Source organism: Astatotilapia calliptera, chromosome 11 (genome assembly GCF_964374335.1).
Source record: "Astatotilapia calliptera chromosome 11, fAstCal68.1, whole genome shotgun sequence".
NCBI classification, from domain to species: Eukaryota; Metazoa; Chordata; class Actinopteri; order Cichliformes; family Cichlidae; genus Astatotilapia; species Astatotilapia calliptera.
The window spans coordinates 19,764,451-19,784,304 of record NC_137432.1 but is presented as its reverse complement, the minus strand read 5'-3'; the positions used below and the strand labels follow the sequence as shown (position 1 = coordinate 19,784,304).

Below are 19,854 nucleotides of genomic sequence, written 5' to 3'. Positions count from 1 at the left end.
CCCATTGTGTTGATTTTAACCTCAGCTTTGCAGCATATCATAACCATAACACTCTTCTCACCTACTTTTTTTTCTTAAATCTCTTTTTCCATATTTTACAGTGGTGTAAATCACTGGAAACATTTACTAAACCTTAGATATCTTGCTTTATTTTGAGGCTCATCTGTGGTTCAGCATTTTGATTTTTATGGCATTTTTATACCGTCTGACTGCTGTACAGTGTGTTCCCATGAGCTGTCAGAGGCACACAGCACTCTTATCAAAACCTTGCAAGACTGCCCCTAAAGGAAAGGGCTTTTACCATTTGATGCCATTAAGCATCTGGAATTTAAAGGGCTTGCACATGCTCATCATAGTTGTTTGCAGAAACATTAAGTTCACAGTTGAATTTGTGCGCTCTGTGTTTGTTGCTTTAACAGATTGTTTTTCTTTCCACAGTTTCGTCTGGTGGTGAAGACATCCCTAAAGCTGCTGCTGGTGTTTGTCGAGTACACCGAGTCCAATGCTGCCCTTCTCATAAAGGCTGTGAACGCTGTGGATACCAAAAGGGGTACGATGCTTGCATAACTGAGAAACAAACATAAATGCACAACACTACTGTCAAAGGAGGGACCGACTCGTTCTCTATTCTCACATAGTATAGATATTAATAAAGGAGAAAACATCGGAAACCTGCTGCATTAACCAGAGTGTCAGTGAATTCAGTGTGTAATATGTTGGAGCTAATGGAGTTATTTGCATATGCTAGTCTTTAAGCCAATCATAAATTCCACTTACTTCCCCATAAAACTACAGTGTGTGCTACTATTTAATCATTGAATATGTTCACCTTATATTTAGTCTCTGTGGGATTTGTTGCTACATAGCATCATCATTAAGTTTTAATTCTCGGCTGCTCAGTGAAACCTGAGCAGTAAAACACAGAAAGCGCAGTCCGATCAGTTGTTCTCAGCCGCGCCACAGCCACACATGGAATGAGGCTTATTGAGAAGGAGTCTATCTCCTGCCTGCAGTGGGGTTCAGTTACCTGCCATCCTAAAAGCTCAGCATTGTGCTGTGGCATACAGCAGGGGGTTGGTCATCCGTGTGCAGGGCTCAGGTATCCCTCTGTCACTTCTGCTGTTGCGTAAGAGGACTGAACATGATCCCCTGTCTCCCGATGAGAGGAGTTGGTCTTCATGGCTGAGACGGTGCTCCTTGCTTATTGCCACATGCAGACGCCTCCGTTTTTTGTTTTTCATTTTTACTGCTGTGTTTCTAGAGGAAGATGAAAGCCATACTGCAAAGTCTGCTGGCGCAATAAGATGACTTAAAAGGTTTTATTTTTTATATTGCTACACAGCGACAGAGCCAAATCGGTTTTTATGACAAACTGTGAGATGATCGAATGGATGATTTCAGATTTTGTAGTTGTTCAGCATCTTTGTAAACCTTGAAATAACTTTTCTTTTTATACACACTTGTGTTGCATGTGTTTTCATGATGCAGGTACAAAACTGTGGTCAAATGTCATGGAGATCCTTGATGAGAAGGATGGAGTGGATACAGAGCTGCTGGTGTTCGCAATGACGCTCATCAATAAGGTCAGTAAATACTATTTAGATACTATTTAACCAACTATTTCTGCATTACCTTGGAGTATAGCATTTACCTGCCTGTCTCTAGTGGTTTTCCTTCCCAATCTGCTACATTTAAAGCCCCCTTTATATATTGTATATAGATTGTTTTATCAGCACCTGAATAATGTAGAGATAACAAAGAAAGTCTTTTGAGGTGAGAGGTCATTTGTATTTGTGTGTTTGTGGGATTGCAAATGTTGCTTATATGAAATTGCAGTAACTGTGGTAATGAAGAATAAACTGCAGGAGTGTAAAATGATTTAAGTGTGGATACAGGGCTGCTGGTGTTCAGTGTTTATTATCCTTGTGGATATAGAAAAATGTGTTTACATACTACTAATGTGTTTAGGTATACAGCCTGGCTACAGATCGTTTTTAAATATATTACTTGAATATATTATTTATTACTCAGATTAGCTTCAGTCCTGCAGGTGAATTATCAGTTTAGTTTTGTTATTGTTTCATTATCATGTGTTGGCCCTGGCAAGTATCGAGGGTGTACCCTTCCTGTTGCCCTGTGACAGCTTGAATGATTGGATAAGCAGCTAAGAAAATGGATGGATGGAAAATCGCATGTGTTTGCTTCTGTGCGTGTCTCAGACGTTGGCAGGCCTACCAGACCAGGACTCCTACTATGACATGGTGGATTGTCTGGAGGAGCAAGGCATCGAAGCCACGGCCCAGAGACACCTAAGCAGAAAAGGCACTGATCTCGACCTCGTGGAACAGTTCAACATCTATGAGGTCAGGAAGCCTTCAGTACAAACCTTTATCTCTGTACAAACAAGCTCAGTGTGTCTAATAAGTCAAATAGCAGCCAGGAATGCGTCTGTGTAAAGATCCCTGTTATACTTTATTCACTCGCTGTCTCTTTGACCTAGATGACTCTCCGTCATGAGGACGGTGACGATGACACCCAGTTGCCCCCGAGTGGGCGAAAGGACCGCCGGCGGGCCAGTGTCGGCGGCACTAATGAGAGGCGAGGCCTGGAGAGAAGACGCAGCCGGAGACATTCGCTTCAGAATAGCAGAGGCCATGCTTCTGCCCCAGCATCACCCAGCACCAGTCACGCTCGTGCAAGTGGCTTCCTCCGCTTTGGTAGCCAACATGAAGATATCAGTGAAAGGTAAAGTTTGCAAAAGAAGCAAAGGAGAGGAGAAGTGGAAGAGAATTAGGACACTAAAAGAAAGATTTAGTTTGGCGTTTATTAAGTAATGACCTAGAGCAGAGCACATGCACAGGCAGGTCGACCATGACCTCGTTATTAAATGTTTCATCCAGCTGGGTGATCTAAAGCCTGAAAGATAGCTGCAAGTAAAAAGGAATCACAAATGATTCCCATTGAGTTATTTTACAGGAAGGCTGCCCGACTACAAGTGTGTATTATATTTCATTTGTGGAGCTCTACCCTGTCCAGAGCTGAGGAAAAGAATTTCATTATATAGTAATTTAAAGAATGGCAAAGAGAAGACTGCTGCAGCAAAGTGACATTTAAATTAATTTTCTGTCACAGACATTCTCCTGCCGCTCGAGGAAAAAGGAAGCCTTTGCAAACACGAGATATGAGCTATCTGCTCTCACTCTGAAGTCAGGCTTCCTTCAGCGGGCGTGCACTGAACTTAAACTCCACCATGCCACATGTTTATATATGACAGACCTTGGTGACTGCACAGACTGCATCTGGTGACTCCGGCAAGAAGCAAATTGCAGCCTTGTTTAAATGCTTAAAGGGATTATACCCGATAAAAGCACAGATCCTTTTGATGAACATTACTTTAACCTCTTTATTCTAGATCATGCTCCAGGAGGCAAACTGGAAATTATTTGTAGTCTTCTTTTTTGTCTTTCTCTCCCCAATCATTATTAACAAGCTTTTTACAAGAAGCATACCCCTTACCCCTGGTAGCACTCAGATCTTCAGGTTAACTTAAATTCAATCCAGCAGGTCATATGATACCATGCTAGCTAGCTTCTTCCAGTCCACCACAGGAAATTCAAGCCGCCTTTGAAGATCACAATTTTCCATATTGTTAATGAAATCCAGACAACTGAGAGAGATCCAAACAGCAAACCGGCCCAGACTCGTGTATGGCGACCCCCAAACTATCAGCTCAAACACACAACATATCCTACAGGCTTAACACTCCTTATTAAATCAAATACTCTTCTTCTCTTTTGTATTAGTGGTATTATTAAAGTTGTCCTTTAACTGTTTTATCATGTCATAAAACCAGGATTACTAAAATTCTACTAACCTTCTCAGGCATGTCTCTCTTCTACACTAATAATTTTAATGCTTTCTTAAAAAGCATGTCTGTAGATTTTCGTCATTTCTGTGTGCTCTCCCTTTCATCTTCTGCTGTGTGGTTTCACGTTGTCTTTGTCCAATTTCTCTTCTCTCTCGCCTCCCCTGCATCCTCCCGTTCCTCCTTTCAACCCTCAACCCCTCCTCGCCCACCACAGGGAAGAGGAAGAGGAAGACGATGAGGCTGATAAGGAGGAGGGTGAGGAGGAGGAGGAGGATGAGGATGAGGCAGATGATGAAAGTCATCCAGTCTCTGATTCCTCTAGTCAGGGCACTCACAGGTATTTTAGGCCAACTACCGTGATACAGTTTCTCCATTTTTATTCACACAGTGCCTCCCTACTTTCTCTTCCATTTTGGATTATTTTCACTCTCTCTCGACTCCTACTCTCTTGTATTTTGTCATCCTAGTGCGGTTCCAGATGTAGCAGACACTCCTAACATGTGTTTGAACATAAAGTGTATGGCCAACATCCTCCCTAAAGCCAGTGACCCTGAAGGGCAGAGAGAGTATCTCAGCGTCAAGACCAGGGCATCTTCTCCTGTGTCCGTTCCACCTAAAAAGAGGACCTTTAGTCCTTGGTGTGTTCCTCACAGCCACCTGACTCTTTCTTCCAATTTGCTTTGAATAGAGCGGCAAGCTCAACACACCCTCTGTATCAGTCCACCCCAGCCTCTCCACCCCTTTTCCATCCCTCTGTCCCCTGACTTAAACCAGAGGCAGGTGTCGTTTGCGGTTGAGAAAGCACTACTTTACATGCACACCTCTCAATGTGGAACCACTCCATCACCGTTGTCTGTGTATATCTCACTATACCTTTACCCAGCATTTCAATCATAAAAATACAAATAATTGTACAAAAATGAAATGCCATCACTGAAGACTTGCACTACACGATGAAGTTATTAAGCCCCGTCCTTTTCCATGATGTTGGAAAGCATTATTTTGCATTTAGTCCTCATCTGTCTTTCATTGTGGCTCTGTGCCACAGTTAATCCAAGACAAGGCGATAAATGATGTCAGAGCATTAATGAGTTTCAATTGTTACTGTGGGTTACAGTTACTGTGTAGTTCTGCTCATGTTTAAGCTGAAGTCTGTAGGTCTGTAGCAACAGAAACCACATTGCTCTGCATGTAGCAAATGGTGTTCACTGGACAATAAAAAATGAACACTAAATTATGGTAGATTTTGCTTTTTAAATTGCACGCTTAATCAGTGAGACAGAGGGAGATATTGTATCGTCCCTGTCTGCTCTGTCGTCTTGTAGTCTTGCAGCCCTCCTTCCTCAAACTGTCTTCTTTATGTGACTAACAGCTAGATATTTAATCTTTGGAGTCTTTCAAATCTGACTTGACTTTTCTCTCACTTACATCTTCAGTCTGACAGATAATACATCTCCTTCATCTTGCCCTGCTAGAAAGCCCTGCTGGGCTGAAAGGTAAGACAAGGAGTCAACAGGCCAATGTTAAACAAGATATATAAGAGCTTTAGAGTTGAACAGTAGTATAAAACCTTTGGCACAACAGTGACTGGGTCTCCTTAAGTTACTGAAAATGTAATGATACCATTTTTACTGTTGTGCAAGTTAGTCAAAAATAATAATAATTACAGCTGAGCTGTTTTCACACACAGACATGGATGAGCAATAACTGATGGATGGATTTTCTCACAGTGATGCTGCTGAACTGCCTTAGTGGGATTTAAGTTATACAGTTATAAGTCATACAGTGCTTAAGAAATGTATTACACCACCACCCAGTGCAAGAGCACATAGCTATAGCTGCACGGAATTAAGAGTACTGGTAATTACCAAAATCATTGATGTTCTTGTAATGGCTAGTCCACAAGTATGTGCAAGCTCTTTAATAAATATTATATTTTTCTTGCTAAAATATATTTAATAATATCTCAAATTTATTGTTTTACAAAAAAAATCTGAAAAAACGTCATTTGTCAGGTTTTTTCATCTTTTTGTTTTTATTAAGAGGCCACATTGAAGTTATTTACTTAAATTGTTTTAGTGGTGATGATGTGCATCCACCTCTGTGTCTTCGTCTGTCTTCAGCACAATACATATTTTTTCCTTTTCTTTTGACAGAATCAGTGGCAATGGCACTCCACATCCTGGCGTCAAATCCATATCCCAGAACCAAACTCCTACATCACCCGTCCATCGTTTTAATAGTTCAGCAACCTCCACACCAGAATCCAAACCTGACAGGTTAGCAACACGGCTAATGCAAACGATTTTTAATGTTAACTATAACTCTGTCAAGCTTTTATTTTGAAGAAACTTCCAAATGCATAAATCAAAGTATATGTCATTCACTTAATTAGCAATAATTTAATCTTATTTGCTCTTTTTCTCTGATTCACAGACCTGCTATAGGGGGGCTGCTAACATTATCATACAGACAGCATCAGGAGTCTCTGGCTGCAGAGAGAGAGAGGCGACGCCAGGAAAGAGAGGAGCGACTGCAGAGGATTGAAAGAGAGGAGAGGAACCGCTTTAGGTTAGCCTCCCTTATGTGACTTCTTAGCATTAAAAAAAATGATGTATAGCTTCTGTACAGTGGAACCTATTAAAGACGGGTTAACAACAGGCCATCTTCACTCACTAAAGATGACCACGTATCTCTCCAGTGTGAGGATACGTGGTGATGGTGAGGATAACCAGATAAACTAAATGGTCAAAATTATTGGGCCACACCTCTTAAACTTTGAAATCAGCTAATTTCACTCCGTTGCCACTGGTGTTTAAAAGCAAGCACCTAACTATTCAGTCTATCTTTGCAAACATTTGTGAATTAATGGGTCGTTTTAAAGGTCATTCTTGTCAGAGAAGCTCAGGAGAATTTTCACTGAGCATGACATCCCAGTGGACTTAAGACCCAGCCACACCCTCAGATGAACACTGGTTCAAAACTAAGCAACACAGTGTATTGCTGTGCAGTGCGGCGAGCAATGCTCAGACGTCTACATTGGAGAAACCAAACTGCCACATCATAAATCGCACAACATACAAGAGCCACCTCAACAGGACAAATTTGGCTGTGGATCTGCATCTAAAACATAAAGGCCACTCTTTCGAGGATGCCAGTGTTCACGTTTTGAACTGACAAGAGTAAAAAAAGGCCATCTATGTCCACTCTGAACATCCAGCATTGAACAGAGGGGGTGGCAAGAGATCCCATGTAAGTCCAACGCTCTGCTGATCCAGTAACTGCACAGTTCCTCCTCTGACATCAACATCAGCAGCTCCTGTAAGTTTAATGTGTACACAGCCCAGTACTTTTGTCCATACAGTGGTGTACACTGTAAAGAGAATAACGGCAGATGGAGCATCATACGGCGATCTCTTTGTACATATCAGATGTAAATAAAAATCTTATGTAGTATGAATGCAGGTTTAAACTGTCTTTTGCCCATGCTCTCCCTGCTCTCCATGATCCGTTTCTGTCTTTCTGTCTCAGTCGAGATTATGTTGAAAAGAGGGAAGAAGCAAGACAAGCCAGAGAAGAAAGGTGAGGTTACTTTGTTTCAGGGTTTCACATGCATGCACTGCTGCAGCTGTGAAGCTAGGTTAAAAACTAAAAAGCATTTTAATATCTGATCAGATATAAGATGTACAATTTGCCTCAGCCTTAAGCTGTTCCAACGTTTAACAGGAATAGTGTGTAGTTGTCTTTTGGCATGCATGTTTTTTGAAAATGCAACTTACACAATTTTGAGGGACATGTGAAGTGTTACCTCGTGCCAAAAATCTTATAGAGAACTTTGGCAACTTTATCAACATGGATATGATTTGTCATCATTTCAGTCATTGAGTAATGGGACTATGGCTCCATTTTCCGTAATTACCCTGGAATGAGACAACGTAAATGGCTTCTATTCATTGACATAACTTTTTGATCATTGTTATATGAGGTCATCATACCTCTAAAGTCTAAACTGTCATGTATATTTCAATAGTTAGAGTTGCTGGAGATTTATGCTTACATAGATGTCACTACCCCAAAAAACATCATCCTCATCACCATAACAAATTTACTGTGCATCTTGTATTTTATTTAGTTATCCATTACCGCTTTTCATGTAACTACAGCGCAGTGTCCACATAAAAGTAAAAGCAGCTGTTTGTCACTGCAGGTACAAGGCTGTGGAACGGGTAGCTGCGGAGGAGTTTGAGCGGGAGCGCCCCAAAGTGCCAACAAGAGGGCGGACGGAGATAACTCTGTGTTTGAGTCCAAACCCCGCCAGCCGCTCAGCATCCCGCTGTGCTACACCTTCATCCGTGATTTCACAGGAAGACACCTCCACCATCACACACCAGAGTTTGGGTACACCTTGTTTGTCAAACATGTATTCTTCATTAGGACTTGAGAGATATGTGCATGAATGAGTGAATGAATGCTTGATGACACAGCTGAAGGACACAATACTGGCTGTTTGTGCTCCTGTCTCCCTCACTTGGCCTGTCATTAAAACTTGATAAAAATAATTCTGTTTCCATCTGCTGTGATTTAATGGCTCCATAGTGTAGTGGTTAACACATTTGCCTTATACGCAAATAATATAGGGTTCTAGTGTACTCCTTGTACCAGTTCCAAGCCTGTGTAAGAGGGAGGGTTGCATCCAGTCCAAAAACCTGTGCCGAATAAATTGTGCTTATTCATCTGTTGTTGTGACCACTTAGTAAATAAGGGAAACCATCTATATTTACGTTACAATATAAAGCACCTTGAAGCAAGTGTTGTTGTGATTTGGCGCTATATAAATGATAAAGTCAGACAAAGCAACAAAAGGAGAAGCTGGGCTGAAGCTGCACTGCAATGTAGATGTGCAGAGGTGCTTACGCTCGGCCTTCAGCTCCTATGGATTGATATCAAAGGTTAACAGCTGATGGACTCTCAGTAATTTCAAGATACTTCAATGTAAGATTGTAATCAGAAACTTCTTGTTTTTTTCTTCAGTTTATCTTCGTAAAGCATGCTTCTTTGGTGACTTTAAACTGAAGATAAAGGCTGAAGCTGAAGGATTTTTCTCAGACTTTTTGTAAAGCATTGCAGTGTTTCAGCCAGTCGTATAAAGGGATTAGGTGATTGATTTATGTATTTCAGTCTGAGAATGTCAGTATCAGCACACTTAATGATATGCCGGGAAGCAATTTTAAATATATTTTTAGATTTTCCTTTAACTTTTTTTTTGTTCTTGAACACTATCAGAGTTATACGTTGGCACATAACTCTGTACAGAAACATTTAAAGTAACATTTTTCTTTAATATTGCCGTAATTTCTCTTCCAGGAACAGAACACATCCCACATGCTGAACCACAGACCAGAATAAAAAGCGCAGCACCAGAGTTACCAGTATTAGAACCTTCCCCTGCACCTCCCCCTGAACCAGACAAACAGCAAACTGAGGCGGCGTCGCAGGCAGAGACAGAGGATGTTGTTGCTGAAGAGAAGGTAGCGGTAGAGGTGGCTTCAATTGGACAGTCAGGCAAGAGTAAGGAAGAGACACGAGAGCAGGTGAAGCTTGAGGAGCGGAGACAGCGTATGGATGAGGCAGAAGAAGAAGAAGCAGATGTAACTGATAAGGTGAAGGAGGGAGAGCCGGATGTAGAAGCAGAAGCAGTAGAGTTGGAGGAGGAGTCTGAGAAGGAGCAGGTGACAGAAAGGGATGTAGATGACAGTGTGCTGTTGAGTGAAAAAGAGAGGCAGAATGAAGAGGTGAATGAAAAGGACAACTGCTCTGCATCCAGCATCTCCTCCACAAGTAGCACTCTGGAGAGAGAGGAGCGGGAGGTGAAACTCAACCGTGAAATCGAAGCAGGTAGAGTTAAAACATTTTGCAGATTTTATTTGCTTACTTTGATGATCAACTATTCATATTACCTTCTATTTGATCGAAATTGTTTCTATACCTTCAGGCCAATGGACTCAGTGCATTAAAGAGGCAGATGTGAATGACCACTGCAACAAAATTCTCAACGGGAAACGCTTCATGCTGGACATGCTCTATGCTCAGAAGACGGCCGCTGAGGATGATGGGAAAGTGGGAGAATCTGAAAAGGAGAAGTGTAAATGTGAGAAGGAGGAGGTGAATGACTCTGTGGCGAGTTTGGCTAGCAGGATCTCCACACTGGAGGCTCACAGACAGGCCAGAGAAGAAAATGTGAAAAAGATGGAGGTGGGAAATCTGGACAATCAGGGCAGCGTCCGGGCAGTGGCGGGGAAGTTTGGAAATTTGGTCAAAGGCCTGACATCTCCACCTGAAGCAGAGACGTCAAAAGAGCAGCAACAGGCTGAAAAATCATCGCCCGCTGCCTCGTCAACGTTAGCCCCAAAGAAAGAGTCGGACTATATCTGGGACCAGTTGATGGCCAAACCAAGAGAGCTGCGGATCAAAGATATGGACTTCACCGACCTGAAGGATGAGGATGACATGGACATTTTAGATATGGACAGCACGACAGGGTCAGGTGACCTAATACCACCTCTTCCTCCCCTGCCATGCAATACCGCCCTGCCACCACCACCACCACCGTTTGGATGCCCCCCACCTCCTCCCATCCTTGGCAAAATGATGCCTCCACCTCCACCATTTATGGCCCCTATCCCTCCGCCATCCCCTCAGCTGAGCCGAGGGGATATTCCTCTCTTCCAGAAGAAGAAAAAGACCATCCGTCTCTTCTGGAATGAGGTTCGTCCTGTGGACTGGCAGTGTAAGAGTCATAAATTCTGTAAGGATTCTCTCTGGTCCAAACTGGAGCCAGTTACACTAGACACATCCAAGTTGGAGCAGCTGTTTGAGTCCAAATCCAAGGAGCTCTCTGTCACGAAGGTAATTGCTGTCTAGACTGCTATTAGAGCAGCTCTCCTCCCTAGCTGGTTATTTGAAAGGATCATTTTGTGATTTAGTTTGGTGCTAATTGTGCTTGTTGTCTCATATAAATCAGGAAGCACACGGTACAAGATGGACTTTAGATTAAGTCACCCCTACCTCTATGTTAAAGTAAACTATGGGACCAGAGCACATCAACACATTCTTAAATCTTCAGAGTTATTACAGGATCCACTGATTCAAAAATCTGTAGGTTCAGGGGCCAACCCTGCTCCGGAAACTAAAATATGTTCTAAAATAATGCCTTCAAGTGCAGAAAGCTGTGACATTTTAAGAAACATGTACTGTAACACCAAGAAACACTGCCATGTAGACCTCCAAGTCTTTTAAGCACAGACCACACAGGGAATCAGGAAAAAGAAAAAATAATTATAACTGAGGTTTTTCTACCAAGGTTGATGTGTTGGATACATTTTTGCAAACTTCTTACACACTGGTAATATTCTGTATCTTGTAGAAAGCAGCTGTTGATGGCAAACGGCAAGAGATCATAGTCCTGGACTCAAAGCGCAGCAATGCTATAAACATCGGTTTGACTGTCTTACCTCCTCCCCGCACAATCAAGACTGCCATTCTCAACTTTGATGAGTACGCACTAAACAAAGAAGGCATCGAGGTAAGTCTTTTTAATAAGGTTCTGCCTTATGACGCACACCTATGGACTCTTCCTCTCTCTCCCACTCATCTTAACTCCCCAGCTTATCAGAATACAGAGATGCTAAGATATATTGTGATCATCAGCTTGATTTCGAGTTGTTTTCATGCAATTTTGAATTGAATCTTCTCTTTTATTTACTCTGATTTACAGTAAAAAAAACAAAACAAAACAAAAAAATCAATGTGTTTAAATGGTATTATACGCCTGTTTTCCCACCTTCTCCCCAACTTTTCTCTTCCTGCCACTAGAAAATACTCACAATGATCCCCACAGAGGAGGAGAAGCAAAAGATCCAGGAAGCTCAGCTGGTCAACCCTGCTATCCCCCTGGGCAGCGCTGAACAGTTCCTTCTCACCCTCTCCTCCATCACAGAGCTGTCTGCTCGCCTGCAGCTGTGGGCATTCAAGATGGACTATGAAATTATTGAGAAGGTCAGAATCAATCATGCCTGTAGCAGTAGCAAAAGTGCATTATATCTCATTTTTGCTTCTAATTTTCTTATAATAAAATTTAATTTTGTGAATTAAAAAGGATATATTAGGAAATATGCTTGCGATTAGTTAGTGAAATATGAGCAATTATCGCACGAAATCTGTAAATATGAAGCTACAGCCAGTTGGTGATTATCTTGGCTTAGCAACAGCTTTCCAGTAGACTTCAGTACAACTGTACTTCCTTTTGCACCCAGTGGTCTCCCCCTGCTGGCCACTAGAAAGAATGCAGGTTTGAGGCACTTTCAAACTATCTTCACTTTTGACGTCCACAAACTTCATCCGCCTTTTATATACAGTGAATAGTTTAAACAAGATTTGTTTTTCCTATATGGGGTACATCTGTATGATGAGAGAAGAACAGACTTCACTGGAAAAAAAATAGGCATGCAGGGATGTGTCATGTGCTTCATGACTGTATTTTCCTGCTCTTTTAGGAAGTGGCAGAGCCTTTGCAGGACTTGAAGGAAGGAATGGATCAGCTGGAAAAAAATAAGACACTCAGATACATTTTGACCACGTTACTTGCCATTGGCAACTTTCTCAATGGCTCCAATGTAAGTAAACCTCCAAGTCGTTTGTAGCGTTTACTCGCTTTGTACATTTTCTGCAGTGCTCCTCACCCCCCACCTCCTCTGACAGCCTATTGATTTGGCAAGAGTTCTGCGTGCCTGACTGCACCAGATACTGTCCTTCTACAGTAAAAACACTTGTCAAGGCCTCTGCTAAACCTGGTCCTTTCTCTGTGTGTGTGTGTGTGTGTGTGTGTGTGTGTGTGTGTGTGTGTGTGTGTGTGTGTGTGTGTGTGTGTGTGAAAAAGAGAAAAGGGGAGGGAAGGTTTTGGGATTTCTGAGAATTTCTTTCTGTCTGGCCTTTTTATGTGTGAACCTGCATATGTGTCTCTGTTTTTTTCCCTCATTTGTTTTGTTTTTGTCTCACTTTGTCATCTGTGTTTCTTTGCCCTTGCGTGTGCCTCGGTGTGTATGCAGCTGTGAGTAAGTGTATTTATGAATGAACCTCTGGGATATGCGAGCCAAACATGCAAAGGGGAAACATAAGTCATCAACATCAAAACAGGCAGTTACCGTAAATAATGGCCACGTTTATATTTTGCAGTAAGCCATTTAAAGCTGGCAGGAGAACAAGGGGAGATCCCGTTAGGATTAGGATTATGTCTTTCATTCTGGCTTTTTAGCTTCGCTGTGGCGAGCAGAATAATCAGTCAGCCCTGAAATAGAGTGTAGTTTCAGTCTAATGAATCTACGTATCTACTCTTAGCTCTTTTCAACTCCCTTTTTTTTCCCTGACTCTGCCAAAGAGGAAGTTCACTGCAGTTTTGGTCCTAGAGTAGCAGCATTTGATTTTAATTTTAGACCATTGTTTCCATCCCACACTCTGAGAGTGCTCCTGTGTTTGCATATATCTCTAGGCTAAAGGCTTTGAGCTGAACTATTTGGAGAAGGTCCCTGAGGTGAAGGATACAGTTCATAAGCAATCTCTGCTGCACCACGCCTGCTCCATCGTGGTTGAGAAGTTTCCAGACAGTACTGATCTCTACTCTGAGATTGGCGCTGTTACCCGCTTGACCAAGGTTCCGTTTAAAATTTCACTTTAACAACTAATCTAAAATAGTTTGTTGTTAGTAGACATAAATGCCAATGCCACATCACCTCAAGTCTGTCTTGGTTGTTAGGTGGACTTTGACCAGCTTCAAGACAATCTGGCCCAGATGGAGAGAAGGTGCAAAGCATCATGGGATCACCTGAAAGTCATTGCAAAACATGAGATGAAACCAGCGTTGAAACAAAAAATGTCCGACTTCCTCAAAGACTGTGCAGAGAGGATCATCATACTCAAGATTGTACATCGAAGAATTATCAACAGGTGCATTCACATGTACACTGCAAAAACTCAAAATCTTACCAAGTATATTTGTCTTATTTCTAGTCAAAATTATCTCATTACACTTAAAATAAGACACAATCAGCTACAGGGCAACATTTCAGTAAGCTAAAGGAACTTGTTTCAAGACAGTGAATCTTGAAACTAGAGAAAAACTAGAGATTTTTCACTTGTTCCATTGGCAGATTTTTTCACTTATTTTAAGCTAAAATATCTTGTATTAAGTGAAAAAATCTGCCAATGGAACAAGTGAAAAATCTCTAGTTTTTCTCTAGTTTCAAGATTCACTGTCTTGAAACAAGTTCCTTTAGCTTACTGAAATGTTGCCCTGTAGCTGATTGTGTCTTATTTTAAGTGTAATGAGATAATTTTGACTAGAAATAAGACAAATATACTTGGTAAGATTTTGAGTTTTTGCAGTGATAATCCTTTACACATTAAAGCTTTCCTTACGCATTTTCCAGAATTTTTATATCTTAGAAATATAACTGTGTAATCAGATTTTGAATTCTCGTTAATGATAAAGCATGTTTAATGATGCATTGGCGCTCTACTCTTCTCCAGGTTTCATGCTTTCCTGCTGTTCTTGGGCCATCCGGTGTATGCAGTACGTGACGTCAGCATACACCGCTTTAGCAAGATACTGAGCGAATTTGCTCTAGAATATCGCACGACAAGAGAGCGCGTGCTGCAGCAGAAACAGAAGAGGGCCAACCACCGAGAGAGGAACAAGACCAGGGGAAAAATGATAACAGATGTAAGTCGTCTTCAGCCGACCTACACGCACATTTTTCCATTTCATAAACCTCGTCTTTGTTTAGTTTGAGCTTTCTGATTTCTGAGAAACAATACGGCCCATCCCTAGACGCTGCTTATATCCTTAATCTGGTTAAAGCGCCAAATGCGGCATTTGTAAGGACATCGGTATAGCTCCTTGGTATTCACATGTATAGGTTTCTGTAACAACAATCAGTGAATTGTTTTTAGTGTATCCTATTCTGTAGCTGGAGCCAGCTAAGAAAAGCCAGAGCAAACACCTCACCGCATGATTAAAATCCCCCGGACTGTCAGAGCAGACTCAACAGCGGGCTCTGGCAAGAACACCCGCTCTTCAAAAGGTCCCTAATTCAATCACTGTGTGAGAATTCAAACTCTGGATTTCTGGATGGCCCACTCCTCAGCTCACACTCCTACAAAGAAATTCAGTCAAATATGCTCCTCTGGGCTGCACAGCTTGAATCTGCAGTGATGATTTTATGGTGTACGACAGGGGTATGAAACATAAGGCCCGGGGCCCAGAATCAGCCCGGCAGACGATCCAATCCGACCCGTTGGACATATTTGTCAAATGTAAAGGATGGAATAAGTTTTTAGACTTTTAACTGTATTTTTAGGACTTGTACAGCTTTTCCTACTGATAAACACCTCAGACCAAAGCCATTCATGCTGCAGTAAGAAAGTAATTGATAAAAAGTTGACAGGAAACCATGACAGGGAAGTCTATAGTAATTTTATCTACTATAGACATTTCTATTTTATTTCACAATGTGTCAGCAGTAGAATAAATAAGTAAAACAGGGCATTTTCTGTGAATTAGCAAATCATTCCACTTAATACTGAGCTACCAGAATTGTCTGTAATTTTATATATTTATTCTGTACAATTTAAGCCCAAAGAGTCATCCTGACTCATTTCTTTCAATAACCACAACAGCATTTCTTCATCATGTTGAAAAACTGAGATATTAACACTGCATTTCTTTTTCTTGTATTGACATATCTCAGCAATTAAATGCACAGTTAAACTACTTTACACTGACAGAAAGGGTATTTCCACCAGTCTGGCTCACTTAAGATAAAAGGGGGCTTAATTATGGCCCAAGATGTAAAATGAGTTTGGCATTCCTGTTCTAGGAGATGAAAGTCTCACGAAAATGCAGGTATTAAAAAGAACGTGTTTAAATATTTAAGGACTTCTGGTATTTGCTTTCTTCCTAAAAATTAGGTGACAAGACTGCACCACTGTCTTATCTTAAAACTCGTATATAAAAACTTATACTATTATTTTAAAGTCTGCAAAAATGTAATTTTTACTATTTTTTTTCCATAGAGTGAAGATGACAATGATAGTGAGGTAATTGTGTTTGCAGACAAGTGCATGGGTGTTTGCATTTAACCCTGTCTTTTTAGACACGCTGTTGTAACTTTGGAAAACACCAAGTGTTGTAACATCAGGAAAAACAGAGTCGATTGTGACACTGACAGGCTGTGTGTGTAAGAGAGACCGAGCGTGGATGAGGAAACTCGATGGACAGAAAGAAGTGACTGCATGATATGTTCTGTTGATTGAATCTAACTTCAACAACTCACAAATACTCAGGTGAAATATAATGAAATTCTTGAACCCGGCATGTCAGCATTGTTTCAAGAACCAGTCTTGAGGGAGAAAAAAGATTGTATCTCAGAGTTGTGGGTGGAGTGTTTGAAATGCCTAACTGCTCCTGTAAAGGTTTACCTGTGTGACGACTTTCATACGTAAAAGGTCTCAGAGCGTGGAGTTGAGTCACATTATACTGCTAACACAATCTCATGTGCCCGTCTGTTGCTGTAGAGTGGTAAATTTGGTGGAGCCCCTTCAGACAAACCGGAGAGTCAGCCTCAGAGTGTCCAGAGTGCCGAAGATGCAGCAGAACACGAGAACATGAAGGCCGTCCTAAAAAGTAGCCTGCAGAGTGGAGAGAGTGGATCATCCACAGTGCCGGGCCTTCGAACACGCACCAGAGCCAGTAGCACCAGAGGTTCTTCTCCTTTACGTGTTGTGCTTTTACACTTTTAAATATTTCCTTATTTTTACCACTGCCATCCAGAAAACTAGATTTGCATTATTCAAGTCAAACACAGTAACAGTTGTTTCATCTTTATTGAAGGAATTCTACCTAAAACCTAAGTTTAATTAGGACTATTTAGCAATGTAGCAGCAAATCTCTTCAATCTCTATGTTTATACACCACTTTGGTGCCTCTGCTCACCCCAACCAGTCAAGGCAGATGGCTTATTATTATTTTTCAGTTCATTTTTAATCAGTCATTTCAAGGCAGTAAGCAGCAATTCAGTTATAGGGGGGAGACATTATAGCAGGGAATGGTCATCCATGAATCTTTAGTTAAGTTTTGGATTTTACAAATAAATGTTATTTACATAAGACCAATTCACAATAGTGAAGGGGCTTTATATTACATGGCACAGACTACAAAATTAAGGAGAGGAATACAAAATTATTTGGTGATCCTCAGTGACAAAGCATATGGAGGACGAAGACTTTTTTTTTTAACACAAATAAACTGGTAAAACCAGGCTGAGGGAGGGTTGTGGGAGGAATGTGAGTGTGACATAAAAGAGGAGCAGAAAATCTTCCTGTTTTACGTTTACTTCAGCTGATCCAAAATGCCAGCTGAAGGCTTTTCAAGGGCCTATTATGACATCCTGTTTACAAGATGTTGCTAAATGTTGTAGCAACATTTGCTGAAAGTAAGCATGCAAACTAAAAGTACTATCAAAAACAATTTGCATTAGTACTACAGGCCAAGGTAATGCTACTGAGTTCAAATATCTGCTCAGACATGCTATTTCTGAGATTTACAGAGCCAGATGCCTCAAGTTTAGTTAATTGAATTCAGAAATAACTACAATTACAGGTTATCAAGTCTGTCGTTAAGCCTGCTTGTAGTTTAACTAAATGACTTAGCCCTTTAAAGAATATTATGAGATGCTATTACCTTGGTACCATCAGACGTTTCGCTTACCCATTTTAACTGTGTTGTTTTAGGTCGTGTTGCCCCATGGTGCTCTGCCAACGACGACCCAGTAAACTGCACAGATGACACAGCAGACGAGATCATGGAGAGGATTGTCAGGTCAGCCACTCAGGGGCCCAGCCAGCGGACGCAGCCGCGGGAGAGGAGACGATCCCGAGCCAATCGAAAATCATGTGAGTGGTGTCAAATATTGGGCGAGCTGCCTCATTTCTTATCATACACAGAGCAGAAAGCTCCAATCAGCTCCATATGTAAACTCATATAATGCAAAAAAACAAAACATTTTTCCATGATAGGCGATTATGTTTCCACTCTGAATTTTCCTCTTGTGTGCACAGTGAGGAGGACACTGAGGAATGGTTTGACAACAGAGGAGGCAAACGCTCTTGGCTTGTCTAATGGTTCGGAGATGCAAGTGTGAGCTGGACCCCCATGGGACACCACGCTATCTGGAAGCCCTTTCACTGCCCCAAACCCCCCATAAGGACATAAAGACCCAACCCGTCAACCTACTCTGCTCCGGTTTGGCACTAAAATCCCCCTCCCCAACCCCAGCTTTGATGAGTTGATCTCATCTTTGTATGTCTGGACTTGACCAAGTGCTTCCTAACGAAAGAGAAGGGAGAACAGGATTTTATTCCTGAACTGATGGGCAGAGGGAGCAGAAACGGCGTGCTGCATTAAAACCACTAAGCTTTGCCCTTGCCGGTTAAACACAGTTTACACATGATTTGCTTTCATAAGGCTTCATCACAGTTATGCTTTCAATGTGATATTGCATACAAACACCTGCAGAAATGTTTGGTTTTTTTAAGGCCGAGGGAGTCAAAACAGTTGGCAGTTTAATCCCCGTGGCCTTCAGTGAATTGAGAGGGCTAGAAAATCAGTTCAAATAAATGTGTTTGGGTTTAGTTTCAGCCCAGGAGCTTTCGTGACAAAAAAGACATTTCATCTATTGAATAGATGGCCTTGTGCAGAGGGTTATTTTGTTATATACTACTGTGGTAGTTTTGTGTTTCGTTTTGCTCAAGAAGGTGCTCAAATAAGGAACAATTGCACTGGATGTAAAAGTTGGGTCTCAAAGGAAAGTGAGATCCTTGACACTGATTAACCATTCAGACATCTGAATCTGAGAACATACTCAGCAGTTAACCAGCAATTCAGCAGTAGCACAGTTTTTAAATATTTAATCAAAGTCAACATATCCAAGGCAAGCGTGCATTAGTTTACTAAATAAGAAGGAATTCATCAGAGAAACGGCGCAGATATTTTTTAAAGTTGATATGAAGAGAGAAAGGCGATTGCCAACAGCTCCGTTACAGGTTTGACTGGCAATCCCACTAGTTTCAGACTAATGCTAACGATGCAAACATTTATAGTTTGAACTGAAGTCGCATCGTCACCGTCGTGATCTATTCTCACCGATGAACAGCTGGAGTGAGGTGAAGTACAAGTGAGCAATCTTCACAGAGTTTATTTCGTTTTATTTTGTAGAGACTATGAGCTGCACATTTCAGAGTGCCTTTCAGAGACAGCTATTTATTAAGATGTTTTCAGGGACATATAATAACGAAAATGTTGCTACAGATGTGCGGTCTGTGGGGCAGGGAGGGAGCAGAGGTTAATATTGCAGTGTAGATCATTCTTGAGCTGTGATTTATTTTTAACCAGTGTTTTTAAACTTGTCATGGCAGAATTACTTTTTTTGGTTCCATGCTATGTCTTGGATCAAGTAGTTTATGAAGATAGCTTTAACATATTTATGACAACTTAAGGATTGGCTATGCACATTAGCTGTTATCCTGTTGCCTTATTGTAAGATTCATTTAGGTTCACTCCATTCATAGTGTAGTAATTCTCAATGAATGCAAACCATCAGGGGGCACATTTATAATTATTAGTTAGGAAGCACATAAATTTTTTTAATTTATAGACTTTTTAAAACATCAAAATCTGTACTGAACTGAATATTTTAGAGGTCCACGTGCTGTTAATCAATTTGGAATGGCCTTGACTGAATTCATAATGATCTCTATTCACTTTTAATTTTCACTGTGATGGAAACATAGCCATTGAGAAAATAATTTAGCGCATTGTGATAAATCTGCATAAAAAAAAGAAATCAAATGAGCACTCCATTTTTATTTTGTTTTGA

The 19,854-nt window shown here is 41.2% G+C and overlaps 1 protein-coding gene across 2 annotated transcripts in view; it reads left to right on the top strand.

Moving 5' to 3' along the window:
• fhod3b (formin homology 2 domain containing 3b) overlaps nucleotides 1–18,616 on the top strand; it is an 89,653-nt gene extending 71,037 nt beyond the window's left edge. Inside the window, exons 7-26 of one of the 2 annotated variants that reach the window (XM_080307945.1) lie at nucleotides 439–550; nucleotides 1,489–1,583; nucleotides 2,220–2,363; nucleotides 2,501–2,745; nucleotides 5,305–5,364; nucleotides 6,025–6,147; nucleotides 6,305–6,439; nucleotides 7,400–7,450; nucleotides 8,076–8,266; nucleotides 9,233–9,763; nucleotides 9,861–10,774; nucleotides 11,292–11,450; nucleotides 11,741–11,923; nucleotides 12,421–12,540; nucleotides 13,413–13,574; nucleotides 13,677–13,867; nucleotides 14,450–14,642; nucleotides 16,496–16,682; nucleotides 17,711–17,872; nucleotides 18,038–18,616. In XM_080307945.1, coding sequence (XP_080164071.1) covers nucleotides 439–550; nucleotides 1,489–1,583; nucleotides 2,220–2,363; nucleotides 2,501–2,745; nucleotides 5,305–5,364; nucleotides 6,025–6,147; nucleotides 6,305–6,439; nucleotides 7,400–7,450; nucleotides 8,076–8,266; nucleotides 9,233–9,763; nucleotides 9,861–10,774; nucleotides 11,292–11,450; nucleotides 11,741–11,923; nucleotides 12,421–12,540; nucleotides 13,413–13,574; nucleotides 13,677–13,867; nucleotides 14,450–14,642; nucleotides 16,496–16,682; nucleotides 17,711–17,872; nucleotides 18,038–18,120 — 4,041 coding nt within the window. In that variant the 3' untranslated portion in view covers nucleotides 18,121–18,616. The remainder of the gene's footprint in view (nucleotides 1–438; nucleotides 551–1,488; nucleotides 1,584–2,219; nucleotides 2,364–2,500; nucleotides 2,746–5,304; nucleotides 5,365–6,024; nucleotides 6,148–6,304; nucleotides 6,440–7,399; nucleotides 7,451–8,075; nucleotides 8,267–9,232; nucleotides 9,764–9,860; nucleotides 10,775–11,291; nucleotides 11,451–11,740; nucleotides 11,924–12,420; nucleotides 12,541–13,412; nucleotides 13,575–13,676; nucleotides 13,868–14,449; nucleotides 14,643–16,495; nucleotides 16,683–17,710; nucleotides 17,873–18,037) is intronic. The other variant, XM_080307946.1, reaches the window with a different exon arrangement.
• The last annotated feature ends 1,238 nt before the right edge of the window (nucleotides 18,617–19,854 follow it).